Genomic DNA, 26,188 nt, shown 5'->3' with positions numbered 1-26,188 from the left:
TGGTAAAATGTATCTCAGTACCATTTCACCAAGGTAAAAAAAAAAAGTGTTGAATTTGAAATAAATGTCGTATGTAATTAGATAAAGGCCAATAAAATAACATGCAGAAACGTGACGGTGGGAAATTGAGGGTTGGTGTAAACAGGCACTACCCAGTGTCTGTCATTCCGCATTATGTTTTTTTAATGAAAGTATATATATTCAGGGGACACTGGTATGGTGTTTGGGGTGCGTCCATCATTATTTTTTGGAACAGCAGCTCCCAGAGATCAAAAAAGAAAACATGTTATGAAAGATGATCCGGGGCCAGACGCACACGGCGGCGGCGGCGGCAGCGGCGGCGGCTTCTCCCTCCGCTGCCCGCTGAAGCTGAGCAGAGCAAACAGGATGAGTCACGCCGTCTCTCCCTCTCTCTCTCTCTCTCTCTCTCTCTCTCTCTCTCTCTCTCTCTCTCTCTCTCTCTCTCTCTCTCTCTCTCTCTCTCTCTCTCTCTCTCTCTCTCGCTCTCTCGCTCCAGCCCACGGACCCCGGCCTGCTCAGCTGCGCCGTCGCCACGGCAACCAGCGCTCCTGAGGGCGGGCCGGCAAGGCCTTCTGCGGTTGCCTCATGGTTCGTAAACTCCGCCCCCCGCCCTCCGCCCCCCTTCTCCGCCTCTTCGCCCCCGCCCCCCCCCCCCCCTCCTTGGGGAGTGTGGGTGTGAGAGGGACTTGTGGGGGGGGGGGAGGGGGAGGCTGGCTTCACTGGTGGCCCTGCTGGGCAATCCCCAGTTTGAGATCTGTGTTTTGTTCCTTAGAATCAGGAGGGCGGGGGAGGGTTTGCATGTGTGTGTGTGTGTGTGTGTGTTTGTGTGTGCGCGCTTGTAGTGGATGTGTGTGTGTGTGTGTGTAGTGGGTATGTGCGTGTGTGTGTGTGCTTGTAGTGGAGGTGTGTGTGTCTGCTTGTAGTGGGTGTGTGTGTGTGTGTGTGCTTGTAGTGGGTGCGTGTGTGTGTGTGTGTGTGCTTGTAGTGGGTGCGTGTGTGTGTGTCAGTGTGCTTGTAGTGTGTGTGTGTGTGTGTGTGTGTGTGTGTGTGCTTGTAGTGGGTGTATGTGTGTGTGTCAGTGTGCTTGTAGTGTGTGTGTGTGTGTGTGTGTGCTTGTAGTGGGTGTGTGCATGTGTCTGTGCTTGTGGTGGGTGTGTGTGTGGTTGTAGTAGGTGTGGTTTTGTGACATCATCAGTAACCATTTATCAGGAAGTCTGATGATGATATATTGCATAATTTCAGGCTACTGTATATCCTCAAATTACTGCGCTTGCTTAAATATTTTCAGCCTTTGAGGCCAGTATCGCCTTGTAGATTTTCTACAGGAGGCATATAAATCCAATAAATTCCCTTGTTGTTAATGAGCTGTATAAAATATGCGGATTTGAATTATAACTGTCACTTCTAATGTGCAGCTTAAATAGAACAGAATGAGCATTAGTGCCACTTGAGAGCACAATAACCTCGAAGATTAAATGGTGCCAAGAGGTTTGCACACTCAAAGCAGAATTATGCATTTAAACACATCATCACGTGTAAGTAAAAAGTATTTTTTTGATAAAACCCACATATTTACATACATGCATGACCGGCACTCTGTATTTGGTTTACATGTATTTGAATGATAACGTCTGATAAATAAGCAAACCGTCTGATGTAGAATGGTTATGGCAGAGGTCTTGGTATAAAAAGAAAGTCCCGCTAAAATGGAATGTAATAACATGAAGAAGAAGAAGCAGAACAAGAAAAAGAAGAGTTCACGTGCACACTGGCGACATTTAATATTCATACGAATTTCTCCGCTAGAAGAGCGGAGAAAGAAAGATGATTTAAAATGAGCTCCGTTTTCCAAACAGTGTCCGTGACGTTCTGTTCGGACTACGGTGTCCTCTGGACTCTCATAACGTGCTCGCTGCGCCGCATTGCCGAACCTGACTGAGGTTGAACCAGGCGAAACCGGCTTTTTTGTGACTGCCGCGTGCATCATCGTTACGCACATCGGAGAAGATATAAATATTGCCTGTCGTGGATGTTGCCGTGACAATGAAAGACTGATGTGGCTTCTGCTTGTGGGGATGTCAGGCCTTTTGTTGTGTTCTCGGCTAATGCTGTTCTGACCCTTTTATCTGAATAGAGCAGGGTAGCAGTCAGGACTATCTCTGTATTACGTTTAGAGGACTGGGCCGTTTTTATCCACGGGGCTAAAGAGCTTTTTTCTCGCTTTCTTTCATTCCCAAGGTGAAAGCACTAGACCCAATGGGATGCTATAGCTACATGCAGTTCAGCGTCGTCAGTTAACTCGTTTCTAAAATTAACCTAACTGAAGACGAGAGACGCTTGCTTCCATTTCTCAGGTTAATAATATAGAAAGACTTACTTTATCAACACCAATTCGGGTGAAATCCAGTAATCCAATGGGCACAGAAATTGTATATAATGGAATAATGTGTATATGCTATGACCGATTCTACAGCAGCATTCAATGTATGTAGCGGGGAAACATCAGAACACTCACACGGAGCCCTGGAAAGAAATTATGGTCTGCCTGCTTTTGCCCTCCCTCAAACTAGCCCTAATAGTGTCATTATAATAATGATAATAGTAGTAATAATAATCCTAATAGTTATAATAATAACAATAATAATAAAAAAATATAATAATGATAAGGCTTGATTGTTTGGTAATGTAAAGCCAGGGCCAGATTGAAAGACATATCCATTGAGAGAAGATGGGGAAAACAGGCCTATATGGAGACTGGATAAGCCAGGGTAGGCTATATTAGTCTCAGTGAATGGATTTTTTTGTTTATTATTTTCTCTTTTTGGTTTGAAGTTTTGGGCGGCAGTGTAGTATAATGAGTAAGGAACTGCTCACAAGTTCGATTACCGTGTGGGACACTGCCGTTGTACCCTTGAGCAAGGTGCTTAACCTGCATTGCTTCAGTATACATCCAGCTGTATAAATGGATGCAGTGTAAATGCTATGTAGAATGTTGTGTAAGTCACTCTGGATAAGAGCATCTGCTAAATGCCTGTAATGTAATGAAGGTTTTTAAAAAAATTATTTTTACATAATACGTACTTTGGGCTTCAGCATGCCTAACGAATCAGTTTATTGAAACTGAGTAAGTCAGTACTGGGCAAGTCCATGTAGACCATTAGCCTCATTAGCAAAGGGACATTTTTCTTAACGCTGTTTACGTTAACAAACAGTGGCCATCCATTTCAGGCTTGCACTGCGGTGAGGTTATGACCGGTTTGGTGCTCTGATCTGAGATATTGTCTGGCCCAGTCCTGGAGATGTGCGTTTGCTAATTTACGAGTTCATCAGCGACAGCTTCAAATTCATTTGCGCTCAGATAAATGTCGTGTCCATTTGCCATATCCAACATTATGTCAGGCTACAGCCAGATGCTATCAATCTAAAGCTCCTGCTACAAGGAGACCTACCTGAGACCCACACACAGAGCTGGCCTGTGCGTTCTCAGCGAGTGTGAAAGCTGAAGTAGCATAACCTTCTTTTTTTATATATACATTTTTGACAGACTGTAGGGACAGATTTCTGAACAAAGATCCTCAATTGCAAAACACGCACGGTAAACGTTTGTGGACGCTGTGCACCTGTGCTGTGCAATGAATGTCCACGCTATATTTCATCATTCTGAAATAATCGAAATAGCCTATAAATCGTACAAGAACAGTGCTCATAAAATATTAAAACAACATGAGCGGATATGATGAAGAAAAAGATCCACCATCACCGTTATGATCACAGTCTCAAATATTATTGTGTAAAGAATAAATTGCCTTATTTCACATTTGTCAAAAAGGTCACAGATACACACCAAAGGATACAAGAAAACACCATAACCTCCAGACATGCTGTGGACACCATTGATTTTTTCCCAGAATGCTCTGTCTTTCTTTTAAACTCATGAACGCTTTAAGCAGATGTGCAAAAGTTCCTGATTGGGTGGCTTGACAGTTTAGATTAGATTTATGTTTTATTATAAAATGAGATTTTATTTAGATTTAAATTCAAGTAATCAAAAAGCTGTTTTTCAAATAGACAACTTCAAAAACAGAAGCAGAAAGAGCTTTTTTGTAGGGTACATTTACTACATTCATGGTTACGGACCTCTTACAACCTTGGTTTGCTGTGCTGGTTCAGTTTAATATTCTGGGAGCACAAAAATGTAATTTAAAAACACAATATTTTTCTTTTTTGAGGGAGAAATGATTACCTCTCCAGTAATACAATAACTTTGCCAGACTCCAGTACACATGGTAATTGTGTAAACACATAGAGCTGATACAATGTAATGTGTGTGCCAAGTCTCCATGATTGGAAAGCACCAGAATGGATGATGCAAAACAACAGGCTGGCTCAGAGACATGTGGTGCACGTGAAATGGCGGGGCCTGGCTTTCTGGGCTGCTCATGAGCATTCATGATACATCCTGTTAAACAGGAAGTGCTGATGTACAGTAGAGAGAGGGGGGGGGGCGAGGGAGAGAGAGGGGGGGTGGGCGAGGGAGAGAGAGAGTGGGGGGGTGGGCGAGGGAGAGAGAGAGGGGGGATGGTGGCCAAGATAGAAAGCAAGCGAGAGAGAGGGAGAGGTGAAGAAAGGGAGGGAGAGAGAGATAGAAAGGGGGAGAGAGAGGGAGAGATAGAAAGGGAGAGAGGGCGAGAGATACAAAGGGGGAGAGAGAGAGAGAGATGAAGAAAGGGTGGGAGGGAGAGAGAGGAAGGAAGAGAAGAAAAGTGGGCGGGAGAGAGAGAGAACATATTCTTCCCTGACAAATGTGGAAAAGCTGCAAAGCCTTCTGGGAGAAGGGTCAACAGCCCCACGCACAGCACAATATGTTTCAGCCTGTCACAACCTGAGGGACAGTGAGTAACCACCCAGCAAGAGTACAACCACTGCATGGATAAACAGTCAATGTGTTGCCTGTATATTGTAGAAATATTATAATTACAGTATAAATTATTTAAATTTTTCATATACTTTTCTACCCTCCCATTTGAATCTCATTTGCACGTATTCTTTTGATAATATTTACTGTATGTTATGTGTTTCATGCCAATAAAGCATATTGAATTCAAGAGAATTGAGAGAGAAAGAGAGATTATATCAAATCTGATTGGGGCACTGATTGGGGGTTTAGGCCTGGTTCGCAGTTGGCTTTCCAATTGATTCCAAAGGTGTTGGACTGCTCTGTGTAGGCCACTAGGCCAGTTCTTCCACACCATTCTCAACAAAGCCATTTCTGTATAGACCTCGCTGTGTGCCTGGGGATCATTGTCATGCTGAAAGAGGAAAGATCCTTGCCCAAACTGTTGGGGAAGCACAGAATGTGATTGTATGCTGTAGCATTGAGATCTGCCTTCACTGGAACTAAGGGGCCAAGTCCAAACCATGAAAAACAGCCCCAGGACCAAGGGGTGTCCCAATACTTTTGCTCATATAATGTATAAGCTAATATCAGAGAATATATTATCAGTTAAGATTAATTCAAGATTAGGGAAAAATATTACCATGGTTAAAAAATGTAGATTTTAATAAGTGAGAAGAGGACTATTTCTTTGTGTCCTCTCTTTATCTTGGCACAGTTAGCGAAACAGTCGTGTTTTGTGAATTTATTTGTTGACTGTGCTTCCCGCATTTGTGTGCTCCACGGTTTGCAGACACGTTCTTGTGGCCAAATCGGAAGTGACCATTGTTGACATCACTGCTGGCTCCCAGCTTGACTGCAATCGAGCCGGCAGTGGAAATGAAATCGGGCTGTTTTTCCTGGAGCGGGCCTTCGCCAACTGGGATTGTACATGATGTGCAAAATCTTCGGCAAGGGTTTCAGCACAGGACCAGTTGGGCACGAATGTACCAGTGTGAAGGGGGTGTAAGCAGGCACAGTTGTCGCCTTTCTGCTTCCCTAGGCGAGATTGTGGAAACTGCCTATGTTGACTTTGCCTCGAACCAGCCCTGGGTATAAGTGACAATCTGAGGTGGGACTTTTGGGGGGACAACAGGACATTTTCTTTAGGATTTTTTTGGGGGGAAACCCTAACACTGCTGTGTGTGGCCCATCCTTTCATTAACCTCCTAAGACTTTCCTGCAATTCATTTCTGTCCCCTGTAGGGGACATAAGTCACTGGTCCTAATCTCAAGAACCATAAATTGCAATATCTTGATAACTACACTTCTAAAATAAGTAATGCTTTTGAAAATATTTTCACTGCGACAAGTATTATGTCAAAAATAATTTATATACTTAAAACTTGTTTTTCTGCCAGGTCTCTGGTGGGTAAAGTAACAGCAGCCAACTCATCATCCATGATGATGCACACCTCGACATCCCCATTCAGACCATCTGTAAATAACAGTGGGACGGTGCTTATTCAAGGGTGAAGCCAGCTTCCACTCCTGCCAGGAGATCCTTGTAAAACTCAGAAAGTGACAGTGGGGAAAGTCACAGCAGTGACAGGTGTTGAACACAGGGGGCATAAAGGGATTTGGTAAATGTACTGCATTTATATAGTGCTTTTATCCAGAGCGCTTTACAATTAATGCCTCTCATTCACTCATTCACACACATACACTCACACACCAACGGTGAAAGGCTGCCATGCAAGGTACCAATCAGCTCGTTAGCTGGAGCAATTAGGGGTTAGGTGTCTTGCTTAGGGACACTTCAACACACCCAGAGCGGGGGATCGAACCGGCAACCCTCCGACTGCCAGACAACCGCTCTTACCCCCTGAGCTATGTCGCCCTTTGGGGGGGATTTTCAAGACTAGGCTTGATACCGTGTTAGATACTATGTAGTCTGTAGGTAATGGTAAATGGTAAATGGACTGCATTTATATAGCGCTTTTATCCAAAGCGCTTTACAATTGATGCCTCTCATTCGCCAGAGCAGTTAGGGGTTAGGTGTCTTGCTCAAGGACACTTCGACACGCCCAGGGCGGGGTTTGAACCGGCAACCCTCCGACTGCCAGACAATCGGTCTTACCTCCTGAGCTATGTCGCCCCTTGGGGGTGGGGGGATTTTCAAGACTAGGCTTGATACCGTGTTAGATACTATGTAGTCTGTAGGTAATCAGAGTACTAATTTAGTCAGGAAAATGGCGAGCATTGCTGGGCCTGAATGGCCTGTTCTCGTCATTATGTCATGTCATGTTATGTTATATTTATGTGCACTCGCCCGACAGAATCTCCAGTGAACAGTTCCTTAACACTCTCCTCATGGAAACAGTCCGTTTCCAGGACCAGGAAATGCGACGGCCTGTGGGGAACTGTAATGCCCGCCCTGGCATAGGCCATGAATGCCTAGAGCCAAAAAGGAAAAAAACCATTTATTTGAAAAAAAAGGGGTCCCTCTGTACCTCATACCCACGCTAATAGAAACCGGCAACCGCAGTACGGTAATATATAAAGAATGTAATGGAGGTCCTGCGACTCTATCGAGCCGAAGTCCTGGGTGGGACATGGTGGTAGGACCAGGGGGGAATACAGCTTTCGCTTGCAGTCTACGGGTGCCCAAGTGACCAATGGATGAATGTGGATCCCTCAGCTACTGAACCCACCCATGCCCTGGGCTAACGCGTTCGCTAGATGTACTTCACCTATGAAGCTAATGGCTGCAGACAGTACTGGCACTGTCCAGATTCGATCCAAGAGGAAAGGATAAATTAATTAAAGCAATAAATACTGAAATAGTTCTGTAATTCTATTAACATTTTTAATAACGCGCACGGTTCCGACGTGACAAAGCTGGCATAAATCTGGCAGTCAATGACATTCATTAAAAATTCCAGAATGCAGCAATTGGAGCCAACCTGCTAAAATCGTGATACGGAAATATAAAGCAAAAATGTGCTGAAAAATGATTTGATTCTGAATGCAGAAGCCTGTGAGAAGACAACTGAGACTATTTTAATACCCAAAAAACAACCATCAGCATAGCCTGCATTTACATCTGAAGTCCTGCAATACATTTAAACAATGGGAAATTCAGAAAATTGAGAAATAAACAGAATTATATCAATAAAAGATTAAATTAAATTTGGGAGGGGTGTCTCATGGTGTAGTCTGTAGAGCCCTGTCTACGTGCTCATTGTGAGCTGTGATGTTGGTGGTTTGAACCCGGCCACGTGACCTTGGTCGCATGTCTCTCCCTATCTTTCGCTCCCCATTCTTCCTCTCTTTCTCTCTCTCTGTCACACTGTCCTGACAAATAAAGCTGGAAAAAAAGGAAAAATAAGTTTTAAATTTTAATTTAAGAAACAATCAATCAAAATAATTTCTGGACTATGCGAAATGAGATGCTAAAACACAGCACTGCTGAGCCACAGAAGGCTCTGGTCCAGTTATTCAACCTGGTGCTGAGATCCAGCTGGTTCTGTGACATCTGGAATCTAGGGCTTATATTCTGTACAGTGGAGACAAATTGGTCCCTAATAATCAGAGGCATGTGTACTAAGCAGTAATGTGGGGTGGGGGTGAGTGGGGGGGGAGAGGAAGCAGGGAAGTGATTTTGAAGTGTCCTCAATACAAGGCTTATAAACTCCCTTACCAATCACAATGTGTTCGAGTAAAAGTCTGATTGACAAACCAATATTCCTAGCAAACCACTGTCGTATAATATCGACGTCCCACACGGCCAAATAAATGTACATTTTGACCAAACAAAAATGGAACGATTCTTGCAATGATTCTTGACTCCAAGGCCTATTCTATAAAATTCTAAAAATAATAATAATAATAATTTATGCAAGGGGTAAAGTTATTCACACTGGGCTGTGGTGTGAGACAGGGCTGTAATCTGAATCTAGCCCAGTTTAATATTTACATTATTTAACACTTAAAGGTGTTTCTGGAGCAGTCAGAAGCTCCTGGCCTTGATAAACTGCTTTATAAAAAGCTGCTTGTTTCTGTATATGTTGATGACCTGATTTTGCTGTCACCCACAGAACAAGATTTGCAGTAGAATCTGGTTCTGCTGGAACAATTCTGACAGAACTGGGCCCTGGCAGTGAATTTTAGACGGAAGATTTTGGAAGATTATTATTTTCCAAAAGAAACATTTGGCATTGAAAAGGGCAGACAAAAATGTAATCTGTACCTAATGAAGAACAAATATGTGGTCATTGTAAGACAGGAGAGGTGGAGACAGAGATGTGTTTCCTCTCTTAATTGCATGAAATATTCAAAAAGAAGAAAAATATATTTCCATGAAATTGATCAAATTACAACGAATTTCATTTCCCTACCAAAGGATGTAAACCTAGTAATCCTGTTAGAAAAAAAAAATCAGCTGCCCCAACAGCAGCCTGATATACGTATCTCAGGCGGCCATATAGCCCAGTGGAGCAGACTGATCCACACATTTAAAAACAGATCCACTGTTCATGTTGGTTTGTGCATTGCTATCATTGCCATTATTGTGACTACATATTCATTATCACAATTATTTTTATTTTTCCATTTTGTTTATTATTCCTATTTCATCACCTTTTTTTTATTGTTTTTTGTCGTTATGGATGTGCTTATTAATCTGTATTAATGTTTAAATTGATTTATGTGGGCTTTGGCAAGATGCGTTATGTGGGCTAACTATTCCTTTCCTGCCAATGAAGCGAGTTGACTTTGAATTTGAGAGAGTGAGCAATGAGAGGAAGCGATTTGAACCACACACAGTAGGTGGAAACAGCTTGGTTATCAAATGGCAGAAAACCACTGGTTCAGATGCGCTCCACAGGGTCTGTATAAGGATGACAGCATGCATATGTCAAACCCTCCAGTTAAACAAGAACGTAAGTGGATCAACCTTTTGTTCATTTTAAGTTTTTCCCAGGTTAGTTGTGGGAGAGCATGTACAAGTAGTGGAATGTTCTGTAAATTTGAGTTGAACCAGTATTCAAGTGGCCGTACTGTCAGGGAATCTTAGAAAGGCACCAGATGGTTGTAGGATCAAATGTACTGTGTATATGAAATATGATATGTTTACGTGTGTCGTTACACCAATAGGCTGGGGTTACGGATGGCTATGTTGTCTGGCGCTTGTACTGCAGGCAGCTGTAGCTCCCGTGCATTATGGGTAACCTTGAGAGGATCCAACCTTGAGCCTCCCAGGCTGTCAGTTGTGTTCCATTATCTCGCAGGAAACCGATGTAGACAGATAAGACTATGGGAGCCGGGAGAATGAGAAAAGAAAAATTACGAAACAAACGACTCCATCTGTCTCAATTTCTTTAAAAAAAACCCACCTGCTGTCCAGATTCATAGGTTGCTTGTAGATTTTCATTTGCCCCAAGCTGATTGGACTTCCAGACTCCCTTTCTCACTGGAATAATACAATGCCACCCTCCGCTCCCACCCACCCCGTGACGGGGGTCCATCCATCCTGGTCTCCATGGTGACCACCCCGCTCTCCATCGGGGCTTGGCCCTGTCAGTATCCCCGGCATCAGACTGTTAGGCTTCCAACTGCACTCCAAGGAGGTCCGGGAGGGGAAGCCTGTCCACAGTGGCCCTGCAGCACTGGGGCCTGTTACCTGGCATCAGGCAGCCCCAGGGGATTGTGGGTAACAAGGAGGGGCATTCCCAAGAACCTTGCAATCACAATATTGTAGTGTTTCGTTTTCCTAAACCTTCATGTTGTAGTAAACTATCATTGCTAATTTACATACATACTGAACATACATACATGTATACATACATGTAACTGATATGATAATTGCATTTATAATAATCCTGTGCAAGAACTAAGAAGAAAGTGCAGTGTCACATATATATTCACTTATTTCCCCTAATTTATTATTGATTCAGACTGATGTTTGCCTAAGAAAGTTATTGGTATTTTGGGCCTGCAAAAGTATGCTTGGAAAATATTTGGAACCAGTATTTCTATATCTGAAGATGGCCTTCAATGTCATATTTTTTAAGCTACTATGATGGCCATTAAATGTGCTTCTATGTAGTGAGCTGGAGAACAGTATTCATAGTGTACTGCTTTTTCTTTTTTACAGTTGTGCTTTTTGTAGACAAGCATTTTTGATTTTTGTAACGTCACAACATTAATAACTGTATGTTATAGTCCCTGGAAATGGATGCAAAGCAGGTGCGCTGGTAATGTCTGCACCCTTGTTGTTATTTCTCAAGGTGCGAAGCCTGAGATGGTGCTGTTTCCCTGGTCACACCGTCACGCGGTAGTCAGCCATCCCGCAGACTGTTTTGTTTGCAGCTTGAGTGCCTGCTGCCATCAGAATCTCCTTCTGACTCCATTATGCGCTTCCCCCCCCCCCCCCTCCATGAAACTGACTGGACATTGTCCCGCATCCCCCTGCACTCCGTACCTGTATGCCAGATGTACTTCACCTGAGATTTGAACCTGCAACCCTCTAGTCACAGGTCCAGCTGCTGAACCACAAACTCGGCAGTGACCTTAGCCACTGGTGCACCGGTCACAGGTAGCAGCCACCGTGTATATAATAAATATGGTGCTTATTCACAAAGAGGGGGAACACCGCATAAACCACCTATCCTGCTCTCTTTTGAGCTGGCAGTGCTAATATCATTGCTGGTGAAGTGAGCTTTTAGTCAGTAATGTAGTACTGTGTAAGTGTGTCCTGTGCAGGGGGGCTTGTCTGCATTTCGGATATTATTGCAGAATTAAACTGCCCCACAGGCTGTTTTCATGTCCCTTTTCTCGGGGTAACATGGGCCAGCTGTCCTTAAATATATACCTCTGATTTTCCCAGAATGCACTGGGCCTTGACAGCCTTCTTGAGGCATGATGGGAATTTCTTATCTTGTCCTTGCAGCCGAAGATGAACAGGCAGTGGAAATGTGTGCTCGGTTACTGAGGCGACCCTGGGGGTTTTGCTGACCCTAATGCGCTCCAGCGTAAATCACACCCACCTTAGATTGTGCGGCCCTGGAATGGATTGAGCCTAAAGGACTGCACGGTGTTTATGCTAGCAGCTAGCTCTGCTAAGGTATGTACGTAACTGCATAAGAACAACAGTTTCATGCAAATGCTCCTATTCTACATACAGATTTTACAAATTTAGTGTTGTCTGTAGCACACAACAGTACGCTGGTATATAAAGGGAAACTGACCACTTTATCCATCATGAATAATGCACTGTTAAAGTTAAAACATTTATGAACTGAAGAACTCTAATGATGCTCTATGAGGGTTTGTCAATAAAGAAACTAAATTTCAGTTCATTTTCTAAACTGACTGAATAGAAATGGAACTGACTCCAACCTTGAGCAAGATACAGACTAAGACTGTAGTTATAATAACATTACTTATCCTCTTGAGACCCAGTGTTTTTATTTTTTCACATAATCCAAGAATTCCAATTCAGTAACAGATACACTTGATAAAAATATCTTAGATATAAATAATGAAGTCTGTAAAAATCAGATGCAACTGGAGCAAGTTGCACCCTGGGGGCATTTTGCCCCAGGTGGGGGCATCTAACCCCAATAGTGGGGCAAGAAGCCCTTTTTCATGATTTTTTAGTTTATTTAAAGGATGTTGGCTTAAATATTAAAGTGAATATGAAACTGATAACCAAATATGTTCTAATTTAGCAGTAATTTAGCATTAAATTGACATCTTAAGGGGGACGTCTTCCATCGTGTTACACCACGTATTGGTCTTTCCTACGCCTATTTTTCTACTTTTTTCCTTAGTCACCTTATGAGATTGTAAAGCGCGGCGCGCGGGATATTGTGCGAACCGCATGCGCGCATTAACGGAAATACACGAACTAATGGCCCGATTTCCTGTTTGCTCCCAGACACAGCAACCCCCCCAGGAGACGTGTATGGAGCAGGACCTTGGAGAGCGCGCGGAGACGAGCGGGCAGGCCTACCTTGCGCAGAGCAGCTCACGCGCTAAGCTCTTCCTACAGGTATTGCTATTTTGTACTTCGATAAAAACACTCCCCGCAGTGACGAGCCGTGTTTCCATGATTAGAGATATTCATAAGAAAACGCTTCCTTTCTCCGCTTGCTTCCGCGACGACGAAGTTCGTAAGACTGAAACGAACATAATCACTTTATCTTTTGTTTTAGGACATGGTAGATTCTAGGAAGTGGTGTCATCCTCGTGCTAGGGATTTGGGCTTAGAAAAAATCCCCATACAGCCTTATCTGACTTCGCAAAAGCTGGGAAATAATATCCTAAATACAAGTTACTACTTTATGCACAGATTATAAAGAAGTTCCACTGTACTGTAGCCTGTTTATTTCTGTTCTAGGAGTTATAGTTCTCGTAAATAGCTTCATAAAAATGTAATAATTTATATAAACATTATCAACCATGTAATATAAATATCAAATATGAACAAAAAAACCCAATACAAGTTTTAAAAACATAATAATAATAATTTAACATTCAAGCAAAGAAAAGACAGGTGATGTATTAAATGCATAATTTCCTTTATTTTGTGACATAATATATATAAGAGAAAATATAAACTTGTAGGCACGCATGATTTCTATACAGGCATTTGAATAAACCATTTTTAACGTACATAATTTAAGTAGTTCTGGATTTTTAAAATCGTTCAACAGAAAGACAGGCATAGATGTTTTAAGCACAGGCCGTTAAGCAGTTTCCAGTTATCCATGTTACACGTTACCTATGAGAATTTTACATACTATTAATATTACTTTAAGAGCCGATAGGTTAATTGATCTTTCATATACTTTCAATACGCCTATTTGCAAGAGCTTATTTATGTTGTCTGACAAATATCAAGGACATTTCCACATTTTATGACAAAGCTGTAATTTAATTTACAAGTAATATCTTGCTTTTGAAATGTGAAGGTCAATATCTGTCTATAGAAATATAGCCAATACAGCAATACAAGCTAGCCATAAAACCAGGCCAATCATTAAATAAACAACACCTTTCTAAAAATATATACATATGTGCTATTTGCCCTCGTGTGAATTGTAATGCTCTGTCAATACTTAAAACAAAGTTTTTTCACACCAAAAATGATTTTTAAATGTCGAAGATGTGTATAATTTTCCTCACCTGATAATAATAATGTGTTAAACTAAGAGACAGAATACATACTCAGGATCCATTTTGTAACTGTGAAAATGAAGTTGAACTGGAACCATTTGCTTTAAGTTTGTGTGATATTTCTATACATGGAAGCATTTTAATTAAAAATGTATTTTCGGCCTATATATTTGATTTTATTTCTTGCGTTCTCTAAAACGGAGCGTCACGCGCTGATGCGTGTCATGTGTTTCATCTCCACCGACCAATCGTGCGCTCTCAGGCATGTTCATCGCCTTGCGTTACTGTTCCACCGCAAGGCCGTGGAAAAATATGCACATTATTAAAGCCGATTATTAAAATCAAATATTCATAGGTAGCAGGCAAACGCAAGTACTAAAGAAACAATGGTTTGATATTTCAATTTTTGCTTCCTTCATGGTACAGTAGATATTCCTTTATGCTTCCCACTACAGCAATATTCCTGGTGGTCAGCCAATATAGTTTCAGTGAAACTATTAGCTTTTTTCTCTCACATATTTTGAGTATTTAAACAAATATGTAAAGGATGATAAATTACAGCTATGTTTTCTTGTACTGTAGCGCGTTCTCCCGTGTTCAGTGACATCAGTGTTTGCATATGAGCACATAACACAGACGAACAACAACAAAAGTATTAAATAAGCTTGATTTTAAAAAAATGACCTGCAGCCTCCATACCGTACCTCCGTACTGCCATGTACGACTGACACAGGCAATACAGTATGTGTGTGCTATTGCTGTAAAATCAGTACGACTTTGACTCCTCATCTTTTCATTGGACAAAAAATGATAATAATTAAACTGATCCCAACAAACTGCTAACACAGTATGGCAGGGTGGCCATAAGTGACAGTGACAGCAAAAGGTGGGTGAGACCAATGGCCACTCTGTCCAAGACTGAAAGCGTTCTCTTTGCACTGCAGTTTCTGTTTCATTTGTTAAAACCGGTTCCAATGCTGTTACAGCTGGTGGAAGAGCGTACAAAATGTTGCTGTTGTAGGTTTGTATGCATTGGAAATAGTTGAAAGCAATTGTATAACACTTTTTCCCCCCCCCACAATGCATCTCGAATTGCAGGCGCAGAAAGACAGTCCTGTTCATTTACAACTACATTTATACTGTGTCATACTGTGTGTATAAATTTTGCCATTTTTACTCACGTTTAAGGATTAAGGATCCTTTCTGCTTCTTTTCACATGCAGGCTAAAGAAAATCTGCCACAGTGAAGTTCAAAGTATAAAATAAATGCAAAAACAATTAAACAAATCATACAAAAAAAAACAAACACAAGAGTCACTGAGCTTCATGAAATGTCAATGGATATGGTTACAATTCCCATCAGAAACTGTTCGTTGACCTTTGAACTCCTCCATGAACTGCTAGCTCCTTAGACATTTTGCAAGTATTGCTTCGGCATATCACTGCTCTTTGGAGGCAAATATTAACATATTCTACAATACATTTCTGCTTCAAACTGGAGAGGAAACTTCTATTGCGCCAAATTTAATTGAAAAAAATAATGAAGAGTAAGATTCCCTCCTCTGTTTTTTTTTTTTTTTGTTCTTTGTTTTCAATAGCCAAATCATGTCCATCGTACGTTGGTTCTAATGTCAGCAGGAGGACCCATGCACCCGCTGGGTAATTTTTTTTCCCTGCTCTGTGATTGGTGGAGGCCCATACTGATAGCCTCTTTGATAGGTAGAGGCCTGCGCTGTGATTGGTGTAGGTTGAAAGGTTCATTCTTTCCCTTCTGTTGCAAGCTGGGGCTTGTTTTTCATTCAAAGCGTGTTCAGCTTGGGAGTGGAACTGGTGTTTATTATTGTTATTCGGATATAGCTTGGTGCCGGTATTCTTCTTAAAAATGAGATAAATAGGGGAAACAAAGAATACAGTCCGACCAAATCGTCGCAGAAACTCCCCGGTCTCCATTCAGTGTTTGGTGTAAACGTTTCGCCTGTTCAGCGCGGTGTGTCGTGATGGGTCTCCCTCTGTCATGTGTGGCCTCTCTCAGTCACTCTCTGAGCGAGAGTCCAGGATCCCCTCCCGCACCCCCCCCCCACCCACCCACCCCAGTCCTCCTCCAGGCTCGCTCCACCCCCACCCCACTAACCCCCCCCCTCCCAGCTCACATGACCACGCACTTCCCCTTGAGCTTCTCGGCGCGTTTCTGCTGTTTGTTTTTTTTGCCGTCGATCTGGAGGCTGACAGTCCTGCGCTTCTCCAGGTTGAGCAGCTCCTGGAACAGCTCCTTCACGTTGTGGTTGGTCTTGGCCGACGTCTCCATGAAGGCGCACTTCCACTTCTTGGACACCGCTTCGCCGTCGCCGGTCTCCACCTCCCGGCCCTGCGCCTCGTCGCACTTGTTGCCCACGAGCATGATGGGAATGCTCTCCACGTCCCCCTTGATCTGGCACACCTGCTCGAAGATGGGCTTGAGCTCCTCCAGCGACTGCTTGCTGGTGACGGAGTAGACCAGGATGAAGGCGTGGCCCTTGGAGATGGACAGGCGCTGCATGGCGGGGAACTGGTGGCTGCCGGTGGTGTCGGTGATCTGCAGCGTGCAGATGCTCTTGTCGCAGCTGATCACCTGGCGGTAGGTGTCCTCGATCGTGGGGATGTAGCTCTCGCGGAACGTCCCCTTCACGAAACGCAGCACCAGCGAGCTCTTGCCCACCCCGCCGGCGCCGAACACCACCACGCGGTAGTCGTTGCTCTGCTCCGGCATCCTTCTTCACGGGACCTGGGGGGGGAGGGGGAGAGGGGGGTGGGGGAGCAAGCGCAATCTCTCACTGAACCGAACATTTACACTGCACACCTCACTGACACATACACTTAATCAGCAGTGAGGATCTTGGGTTTGAGTGCCAACCTTTCGCCAGCTCACTAAGCCTGATGTTATGTAGCTTTACAATATTGTTCCTTTAAAACTGTAATATCCTTTTCATGTTGTACTGATTTCCTAAATTTCAATTTGGGTTGAAACAGGATACAGTGGAAATGATGAAGAATAAAGTTATTATAATAACAACAACAACAACAGCACACTGAAGAAGTCATAAGGAAACGAGCCGGTATCTGGGTGACAGGGGAACAGTTACTTTTGACCAGCAGTATGTAGGCTACACACAGACACGCATACACACACAACACACACGTTATATAACTTTAATACACTGAAACTGACACGTTCTTAACTTTCTGATGATAGATTTCACCCCGAATTCACGTACGCGCGCAGCCTTCCGTTTGTGTCGGAAACTACCAACAAAACCAGGCCGCGCATAAAACAGGAGCGCGCCTTCGGCTCCATTTACATCCAACAACGGGATTAAAAAAATAATCCTCGGGCCACAAACGTGAGGGGCGACGTGCACGTGTCGCGCCGGAGAAGCAGTAATACTGAGCTTTAATTCCTTTCGGTCCACATACAAGTGTGTCTTTCGAAACGGGATTTCATCGATTATGCCCGCGTGCCGCCGAGAATAAACGAAATAAACCTGGCCACAGTGAAATAGTGAATGGATTTCCGGCAGCGAACGCCATATGCTTAGTCAGCGACTGCACATAGGAGAAAAGAGAAGGCTAAATCAATTTACTGTACAAGACAATGCACTGATTAAAAACACCGAGTAAGCACCGCGCCATGCCTGAAACACGGTTGGAAGTGATGGGGTTGAATTACAGCAAGTCGCCGGTTTTTAGACGAACAGCACAACGGTGCATAACTCAAAAGCCGGCAATTAATTTTTTTGGTGACACTTCACGAAAAGGTCAAGCAGGCTATAGCTCGCATAGGTGGCAAGCTTCCGTTTTAGTCTTGGATAATTCGTTATAGCAGTAAACAAACATTGCAACCTGCAGACTTTGAGTCTTTGAATTTATTTCCACCCCAAACGATCACTGACACTAGAATGGAGCCGAAATTTAATGCCAGATAAATGCCACTATGAATGCACCAAACCTAGCTATGCCAAACAGCAGTAGCCTAATCGACGTGCCGCTAATGCTGCCAAAACAAGGAATGCCTCTACCGCATAATTTATACTAATCTTCACATAAAGCATGTTTTTTTAAGGAAAACGAATACGCAAACCATGTGAACAGAATGAAAATCGGCCAAAGATTAGGAAAGGGTATTTTAAAATTGGTATGTGATAAAAAAATTAAAAAAAATTCTTCTTCCAATAAGGACAGCCCACATCAAAACACGAATCCAACCCAAGTACTTACTGTAACAACGTTGGCGAAGAAATGGCGAGAATCTAGACTTCAAATCTCATATTGAACCGAATGCCTCCAAATTAACGACAGCCTTGCCCGTTTTGTCCGCAACGAGGTGTGCAATGCCTCTAAAACCGTCCGCGCGGAGGCTCCGATATTTAAAGGCGCAGCTTGCGGGAGAGATGTGCGTCCCTGCTAGGTTTCTCTCCCGATGACGTAAGGCGGAATTCACTGCTTTAGCCCCCTCCTCCCGCCGCCGCCCCCCCGCCCCCAAACATGCAAACAACACGAGTCGAGGGTCCCACGCAGCGGGGGCTACTGGCGTGAAATGAGATGGGGGATTGCTATTTCAAATATATCTGACATGTCTCCAGTTCTAGCGGCTAAACTCGTCGAGTTTCTCGATATCTAATGTTTCATACTACTGTACTGTACTTTATGCTGAATTCATAGCTCTCTGTAAGTAAATTGCTGCACGTGATTGCCAAAGTCGGTTCAACCACCTAATTTAGTCGGGATGCTATCTGAAAATTCTTATTTTAAGCTTTTTAAAAATATTTTTTAAATAAGTTATTATTACGTAGGAATGAAAAATGAAATCCTTCCTCCAAAATTGGGGAGTTTTTCATAATGCATATAATAAGTGTGTGTCTGTGTGTGTGTGCACGCGCGCGCATGTGTACGTCTGTCCAAGATGAGAGCAAGTGCTTATTCTAAGTGCTGAAATCTAAAATGGAGACCTCTCATTTTTGCTCTAAATGTTATATACACTCACCTATAAAATGATAGATTCCCTTGTGAAAGATGGGCAAATAGGATTGTATAAAGTAATCTCAGGAAAATACTTATATTGTATGCTGAAAATGCGGATAACTGTATTCTTTTATTCTAATAAAATGGTAAAGTGATTTAAAAAAAACAATTGATCATTTAATTCCCCCAAAAAAGACAGGTGTCAAAATTATTGGTTCCCTTGGCTCCAGGACTTTGTGTACTTCCCCTTACAGTCTTCGTCTATGGTGTTTTATGGGGTTGTTATGGTTTTTTATGAGACTGTTATGGTATTTTATGAGAAACGATCAAAGAATCCCCCTCACATCAGGATTCCTCCGTACAGATTCAGTCACGATCCTTCACGTCCTTTGGTCTGTGCTGTGGTCTGCCCCAGTTAAAGTCAAACCGCAGATTTCCAATCAGGTTCAAGTCTGGAGACTGAGATGGGCATTGGAAAACAAAATAGTAATTTACTGGTCTGTTAACCATTTTGGTTGGTTAAGCATGGTTAGTTTTGAGGTGTGGTTGGGGTCATTGGCTTGGTTGAAAGGTCATTTTGAGTTTCCTGGTAGACAGAGAAAGGTTTTTGGCCAGATGTCGTCACGCTGGAGTTCACAATTCCACTGACCTTGACAAGGGCCAAAAGATGAATAACATAACAAATTACCAATATGTTTCAGTGAAGATAAGTGTCCTCCTTCTACCCCAAGCCCACCTCTTGTGTACATTGAGAAAAAATAATTTCTTAATTTTGTATATAGTAGCAAGGAATTCCTAGGTATGTATTGTATGCTAACACAATTATACAATTAAGACAATTAGGAAATTTGATCTTGAAATATTATTTAGAGCATGAATTTAAATAGTACATTATGTATTGATACCATGGTCTAGGCGAATACTCGATTCTGATTGGCTAGAAAGCTGCGGAGGGTGGTCCTTCATTTCACGTTCTTCTTCGTTAAAACCCTTTAACACACACCTCGTAAAGGATTACTCCTAACGTATACCAGTACGGGGTGTATAGGTGTATTGGTATGTGTGTCATAACACACAACAAAAAATGCAGCGAACGTCGATTACCCGAAAAGCCCTGTTGAAAAGAAACCGAGCATCTGCCGTTTGAAAGGGCGGTGAGATGCCATAAGACCGATGACATCAAATCACATTTACAGAACGTGAACAAGAACAATTGAAGAGTCCCTCAATTTTTCCAGCCTTTTCGCCCTCTGGTGACCATATCCTATTACTGCAGGCGTTGCTCGCTAAAAGGCAATGGGACTCCCCCAGTCGTTCGAGACGCATACACCAGCCATAGGGCCCCAGCCCTGAACCCTCTGAAAAAGGGTGAGAACGTTATTAGGCATTAATCGCCATAGGTTTATTAGAGTCCGTATCGTTCATTAAGGCGATTATGCCGCCCAATCCCCGAAAGGCTCGGGGTCTGCTGTCCTTTGTCTATCGGTCCCATTCTTCGACGAGGGATTTGAAAACACGTGACCCGAGAGCCCGTTATTATCCGTGCAGTGCCTTGGTGCCTCCACGTGATCAAGCTGTCTTTGAGTCACTCAGGTTGATTGCTGAATCCTGAATCCGGTTTTTCGTTGTATTGCAGCGTTGTAATAAAGATCATTTTTTCCGCCATCAAAGAGAAAGACATGTCCGTTTTTTCTGAAAATGTATTCTTTATTTCCGCCAGTTTGGAACCCCAGCAGCAGCTGCACCCTTGTTTGAAACGGTAGGCCTACAGTTAGTTGAATTTGCTTTGAAATCAAAGGCCACACCCCTGGATACTGCAAACAGAAACTGTCCAAAAGTGCTTCAGTGTGTTTGTAAACAAAGACCCCAGCATTTTTAAATGTACATTTGAAAAGGGAATGAAATGAGAGATATCCTCTGCGTTTGAGCTCATTCTGTTGCTTTTTAGTGGACGTTCTTTGTAAAAAAAAAAAAAAATGTGTCTTTCGTGTTTCATGAAATATTTCTATTTTTTGAAGATACAGTAGTAACAATAATAATAATAATAATGCTTGATAATGGTGACAACATCAATGCTAATCTGAAATTTGACATTGGAAAGTAAAATAATGCATAAAATGGATTAAGTTCCGAATTGCAGTCTTTTTCATATTTTTATTTTTTAGATAAGTGCATATGATTTGCACAGTTTGAAGTTTCAGAATGGCTGTCATCTTTACCACGAATACTGGATAAGGTATATATTGGACATTAGTTGCATTATTGAGAGAACGCGCGCTTGTAAAGAACTTGGTGCCGTGGCGTTGTACTGATAGTGGAGGGGGCAGTGAATCTTCCAAACGGTCGTGAGGAGCCGGAGTCAGCAGGAGAATTGGCTGCTAATCTATGATATATCAGAGACTATAGTAGGAGTGTGCCCCCTGCTGGATTTGCGGCAAGTAACAAAACAGAGGTGGCACGCGACACTGTCATTCAATCGTTCCCGCTGCATCCGGTGAGTGAAAACCATTTCAAGACGTTTTTTTTTTTTTCTTTTCTCAGAGGACTCGTATCTGGCGCCATATGCCTAAAATAGCGACGCAAAGATTCAGAGACAGGGGTACCTACGGTTTTGTTTTAACGATATGACGATAAGCTTTCCTGTTGATGCTAACGGTTTCACCTCAAGGTTCCTCGCCGTTTATGGAGACCTCACAGAAAAATATGCGATACTCTTAGTGTCAGCCCGCGCAAATCGACACTGTCACGTTACGCTTTTGGCTGCTGCTCTAATCCAAATCGACTGACATGCGTATTCGTGTCACAAGCCTGGAAGAGCAGTGCACTGTCGCAGAGTCCATCACAGATCCAAAATCATAGCGCAAGAGAAATATGCACGACAGCGCAGAAATTCAGGTGTAAAATGATAAAACATGGAATATACCGCTCGCAGTTCTCAGTAATGTATTTCAGTGCTCATATTTTGTGTGCATTCCAGTTAGGAACAATACAATAAAAAAAACAAAACAATTAATAACAGTATTTTTGGTGCCAGTGTATGACGCGCACTATGAACCAAGATCACAACTGTGAAATTAATACAAGTGCGTAAAATTACCGGGTGAGACTCACCACTCAGTGTTGCACAGATACACTCTGACCTATATTGCTATAGTTGGTTACTTATCTGTGCATGCTCACAATGCACCTTGCAGAAAATAATCACCAAACAACAGGTAACAAGACCAGGTCAAAACCTAGTATATGGCTGGACCGGCCGACCAATAGTTTAACTTCATCACTCTGTCACTCAGTCATTGTTGCGGTGAAGCCAAAAATAATACAGGAAATGAACTATGAAACATGTAAAGTATATATAGAAGTGTCCATATTATCTCAATGTAGATTTTTTGTAAACTAACTTATGATGGTGTGTCGGTTTGCATTATTAATTCTTTGGAATGTGTGCATTCCGTTTGAATTTAAATTATGTTTGTCTTATGTGTGCATCTCACTTCCCTGAAGGCCCTGACCCGGTTGCATTTTAATTCAATTTTTATTCAGACTTAAAAGCAAAGCTCTGCATGTTATATTGCATCTGGCCCATGCTGCCCACTTTGGTGTTTAGATACAGTACATCCATCTCGGTCTCCAGATTTGGATGATTACTGAAGCAGTACAGGTTAAGTACCTTGGCCGTGAGGGCAGTAGCAGTGCCCCACGTGTAATCAAACCCGCAACCTCTGAATTATAAGTTTTAATATCACCACTTAATGTCACGGTGTTACACTGCCAACCACATGCACATGACACAATGCATTATTCTCGTATTGTCTCCAACACTCTTACTCATAAAACCGTGTGTCCTTTGACCCTTTAAGGCATGAGGTCACAAATGTGTGCCCAGAAACGTTCTTAGCCGAACATTCTAATGCTGATGTCACAATCGCTGCTGGCGATTGAAAGCAACGGAGTTCTAGAACACCGGCTTAAGAATTTTTTGGGGGAAAAAAGAAAAAAACATTCCAAACGGCCTGCTCTTCGAAGGGTTTAAAGTGTTAGTGTCTATGGCGGCTGTGAATGGTGCCGATTATAGGAGCGTGAACTTGTTGCATATTGGCCAACCCCCCTCCCCACAAGCAAACAGCCTGCCTTTTTTTTTCTTCTTGTTGTTCTTTTTTTACGCTCTCCTGAGTCTGTACTGCATGTTCACCCGGCCGCATCACCCTGTCTGAGAGACAAACCCAGAATGCTACAGCGGTTAGCATGCGAGGACGGCTGTGGTGTTCAGCCCGAGTGTGTTCAGCTGCGCTGCCTTTTCACCCTCCTGTGGCCTAGTGCAGCTGCATCTCGGTGATGCAGATATCTGCACGGGTACACTGTTCCATAAGCTCAGATTCAAACTGAACTTCTGGGCTGTTTTATAAATGCCACCAGAGAGGCAACTTATTTTTTTAATATTCACGCGAAAACCTATTATGTGGGAACGGCCTGGATGTGGTGACGGAAATCCACTGGACTAAACATTTCCTTAATCCGTCTGAGGTAATGAAGAGGCACTCCTTTGTCAAGGATTTTTGGCTCAGACAAAACATGGAATATTCATACAATGCAATTATAAAATTTTTTTTTACTTTGTCCGTTTTATTTCGGCATAATGCACAAGTTGACCAGAGAGTATTTTGCTGTGTTATTTCTGTTTGCAGTAGGAGTAAGCAGGGGTGGGGGGGGGGGGTGGGGGGGGTGGGGGGGTGGGGGTGTGGTCAGATGGCCCGTCTCGTCTCATGCTGAAAGCAATTGCTGAGCCAGAACGTTTCCTGACAGTTTCCATATCAAATCACGTGCAAGAATGGTAGCGTTTCCTCACATGAAATAAAGATTAGGTGTTCCTGAAGTGCTTCGCCCAACACTCCAACTCGTCTTAACTACTGCTTGTGTTTTTGCATAGACTGCGTTGTTGCTGTTCTCGTTTGTGTTAGTGTTAATCAGTTACAGGGTCCAAGTTGAACTATGCAGTTGTTCCCTGCACTTGGAACGGTACTTCTCTCTAGGGTTTTCGACACACTTGTTCCTGGTTGTGGTTATACACTTTGTTGTACGTCGCTCTGGATAAGAGTATCTGCCAAATGCCTGTAATGTAATGTAACTATCTACCTTCAGTAGCCTGGTCAGGCTGCTGGATAGTCCAGTCAGCTTGCAACCAGCCATATTTTATTTTAAAATATAATTAGTCTTTATTGCAGTGTTAACATTCAATACATCAATTTGGTTTACAAACCAAACCAAACATCAAATGCTGATGATTATACAGCCATTGTGAAATAAAAAAAGGAAGTCATTTTTATAGCTATTAGCTCTAAGAGTAGGGTTTTTTTTTTTTTTTTCAAAATACTGTCAGTGTTCTAGAACTCCTTTGCTCTCAGTTACCGGTAGTGATTGTGACATCAGCATTAGAATGTTCAGAATAAATTCTAATCACATGTTCTTAGAACATAAAGGATTAAATGCATTTTATATTTAATCTCACAAACCAAGACCGGCTCTGTGCATTTCATGCATATATACCATCACGCTTCCAGTCTATCATATTGTGAATGATCACTTGTGAAACCAATTATACAACAACGGCAGAATTCCAGATACATATTTGTCATTTTACACCTTAAAGGGGTTAAACACGTCTCTGCTGTATGTGGACTCCCTCCCCTCCCACCCCCACCCCTCACCCATAGCCCCAGCCATATTAGCCAGTAAGGTAACTAGCTAATCTAGTCAGCCAGGCCAGTGACAAATTGCCCTTTAGAAACCCTGAACGTGGGCTGACCTTCTCTATTCAAATTTACTATGTGTGGTCGGCCTGCCAGGCAGAGCTAGATTAATGTGGTCGTTGAAGCAGCCAATAGCTGAAGCATATGCCTGAAACTGGTGCACCAATCGGACTGCAGCGTGTCATGTCTATGAAAGATTTTCATCTGTAAGATTACAGGAATGTGGATGAATACTGTATGTTAAAAACGGTATTTTATGGTTTATATATTTTGCGGTTTTCTATCCCGGGTGAGCCTGCAGAGCATTAGAAATTAAAGGGGCAAATTAGAAAGTTTAGCAATAAATTACAAATTCAGAAAATACAGAACGGAAATATTGAGTATGCAACCAGCTACATAAAACATAATTACTGTGAACAGCTGAAGTGTTTGAAGTCAACACAATGCTGTAAATGTGATTGTTTAATACAAATGTAAACACATCTAGTACAATTGTCTAGTAACCAACAGCACCAATTTTTAGACCAGTCGGCAATCAAAAAGAGCTACACAGTAGAAATAGTCCAAGCAAAACATTCAAGATATTTCCAAGGGGTATCAATCCGTGGACCTTTTTGTTTTTGATTATGTACAGTACACTATCTTTCTCATTCAAAGTTTACACAAGGACCAAATTCCTTGTACAGTAGTGGAAGTTCTCAGCCACAGCTTCAGAATGTGGACACTGTCACACAGCCTTTAGATTAAAAAAAAAACTAACTTGACTTAATACAGTACTTGAGATAGAAGGGGGAAGTCAAACATTAAAAAAAAAAACATTTAACTGAGGAAGTTGCAGCAAGCAACTTAAAAAAGAGGAAGTTAAGCTACACTTCCACATCGCACAGCGTTTCTACAAAAGCCAGTCTCAGGCAGAGCTGGACCTGCAGTGTGTGTTTGAAGGGGAAAAGAAATGCATAGGTAGTAAATCACTTGTGATGAGCCTTGCGTTCCGTGCTTCGTGTTTTAGAACTGGTTCCGTCTCTAGGGCCTGACCCTTCCTGGCGCTATACATTTGCGTTTGAGCGTCCTATCAGAGGCCAGAAGCTGCGCTGCATCCTGCTCGAGTCCACTTCGCCGTCGAAACATGGTCGCCGCCGTTTGAGGACAGTGGTTCGCCGAGAGGACGGAGGGCAGATCTTTTTATCCAGGTAAACGTTTTAAAATGTTTCAGCGTCACCGTTTGTTGTCTGGACCGTTCAGTTGGGAAAACCCTGTGTGTAACGCTGTGGCTGTTTCCCGGCTGGGACAATCCCATTTGTTTCAAAGTGGAGTGGTTGACTGGCGCTGTAATACTTTGGAAACATTCAAGGTCAAAGAATTTTACAAT

The 26,188-nt window shown here is 42.6% G+C and overlaps 2 protein-coding genes and 1 long non-coding RNA gene across 6 annotated transcripts in view; 2 read left to right on the top strand and 1 right to left on the bottom strand.

The window, feature by feature from the left end:
* The first annotated feature begins 517 nt into the window (after window positions 1-517).
* Window positions 518-12,951, top strand: LOC118212157. The gene is made up of 3 exons (XR_004762174.1): window positions 518-609; window positions 11,847-12,020; window positions 12,837-12,951. It is a non-coding gene; the product is annotated as an uncharacterized LOC118212157 (long non-coding RNA).
* A 3,253-nt stretch (window positions 12,952-16,204) lies between these two features.
* LOC118212411 (GTP-binding protein Di-Ras2) lies at window positions 16,205-18,530 on the bottom strand. The gene is made up of 2 exons (XM_035390252.1): window positions 18,329-18,530; window positions 16,205-16,838 (listed from the first exon to the last, which is right to left on the bottom strand). Exon 2 carries the CDS (start codon window positions 16,821-16,823, stop codon window positions 16,224-16,226), a length of 600 nt encoding a protein of 199 aa, XP_035246143.1. The 5' UTR covers window positions 16,824-16,838; window positions 18,329-18,530; the 3' UTR covers window positions 16,205-16,223.
* A 2,958-nt stretch (window positions 18,531-21,488) lies between these two features.
* Window positions 21,489-26,188, top strand: part of syk (spleen tyrosine kinase) — a 40,888-nt gene continuing 36,188 nt past the window's right edge. For 3 of the 4 annotated variants that reach the window (XM_035391172.1, XM_035391169.1, XM_035391170.1), the window contains exon 1: window positions 25,686-26,009. The gene's annotated coding sequence lies outside the window, so the exon portion shown is untranslated. Of the gene's footprint in view, window positions 21,567-25,685; window positions 26,010-26,188 lie in introns of those variants that run through there. The other variant, XM_035391171.1, reaches the window with a different exon arrangement.

This window comes from Anguilla anguilla, chromosome 14 (assembly GCF_013347855.1).
Source record: "Anguilla anguilla isolate fAngAng1 chromosome 14, fAngAng1.pri, whole genome shotgun sequence".
NCBI lineage: Eukaryota > Metazoa > Chordata > Actinopteri > Anguilliformes > Anguillidae > Anguilla > Anguilla anguilla.
The sequence above is the reverse complement of the archived record's forward strand: the minus strand, read 5'-3'. Positions and strand labels throughout refer to the sequence as shown.

Bases quoted from the DNA above. Each gene is read 5' to 3' on its own strand.
- LOC118212411 (XM_035390252.1), bottom strand. From the start codon at position 16,823: ATGCCGGAGCAGAGCAACGACTACCGCGTGGTGGTGTTCGGCGCCGGC.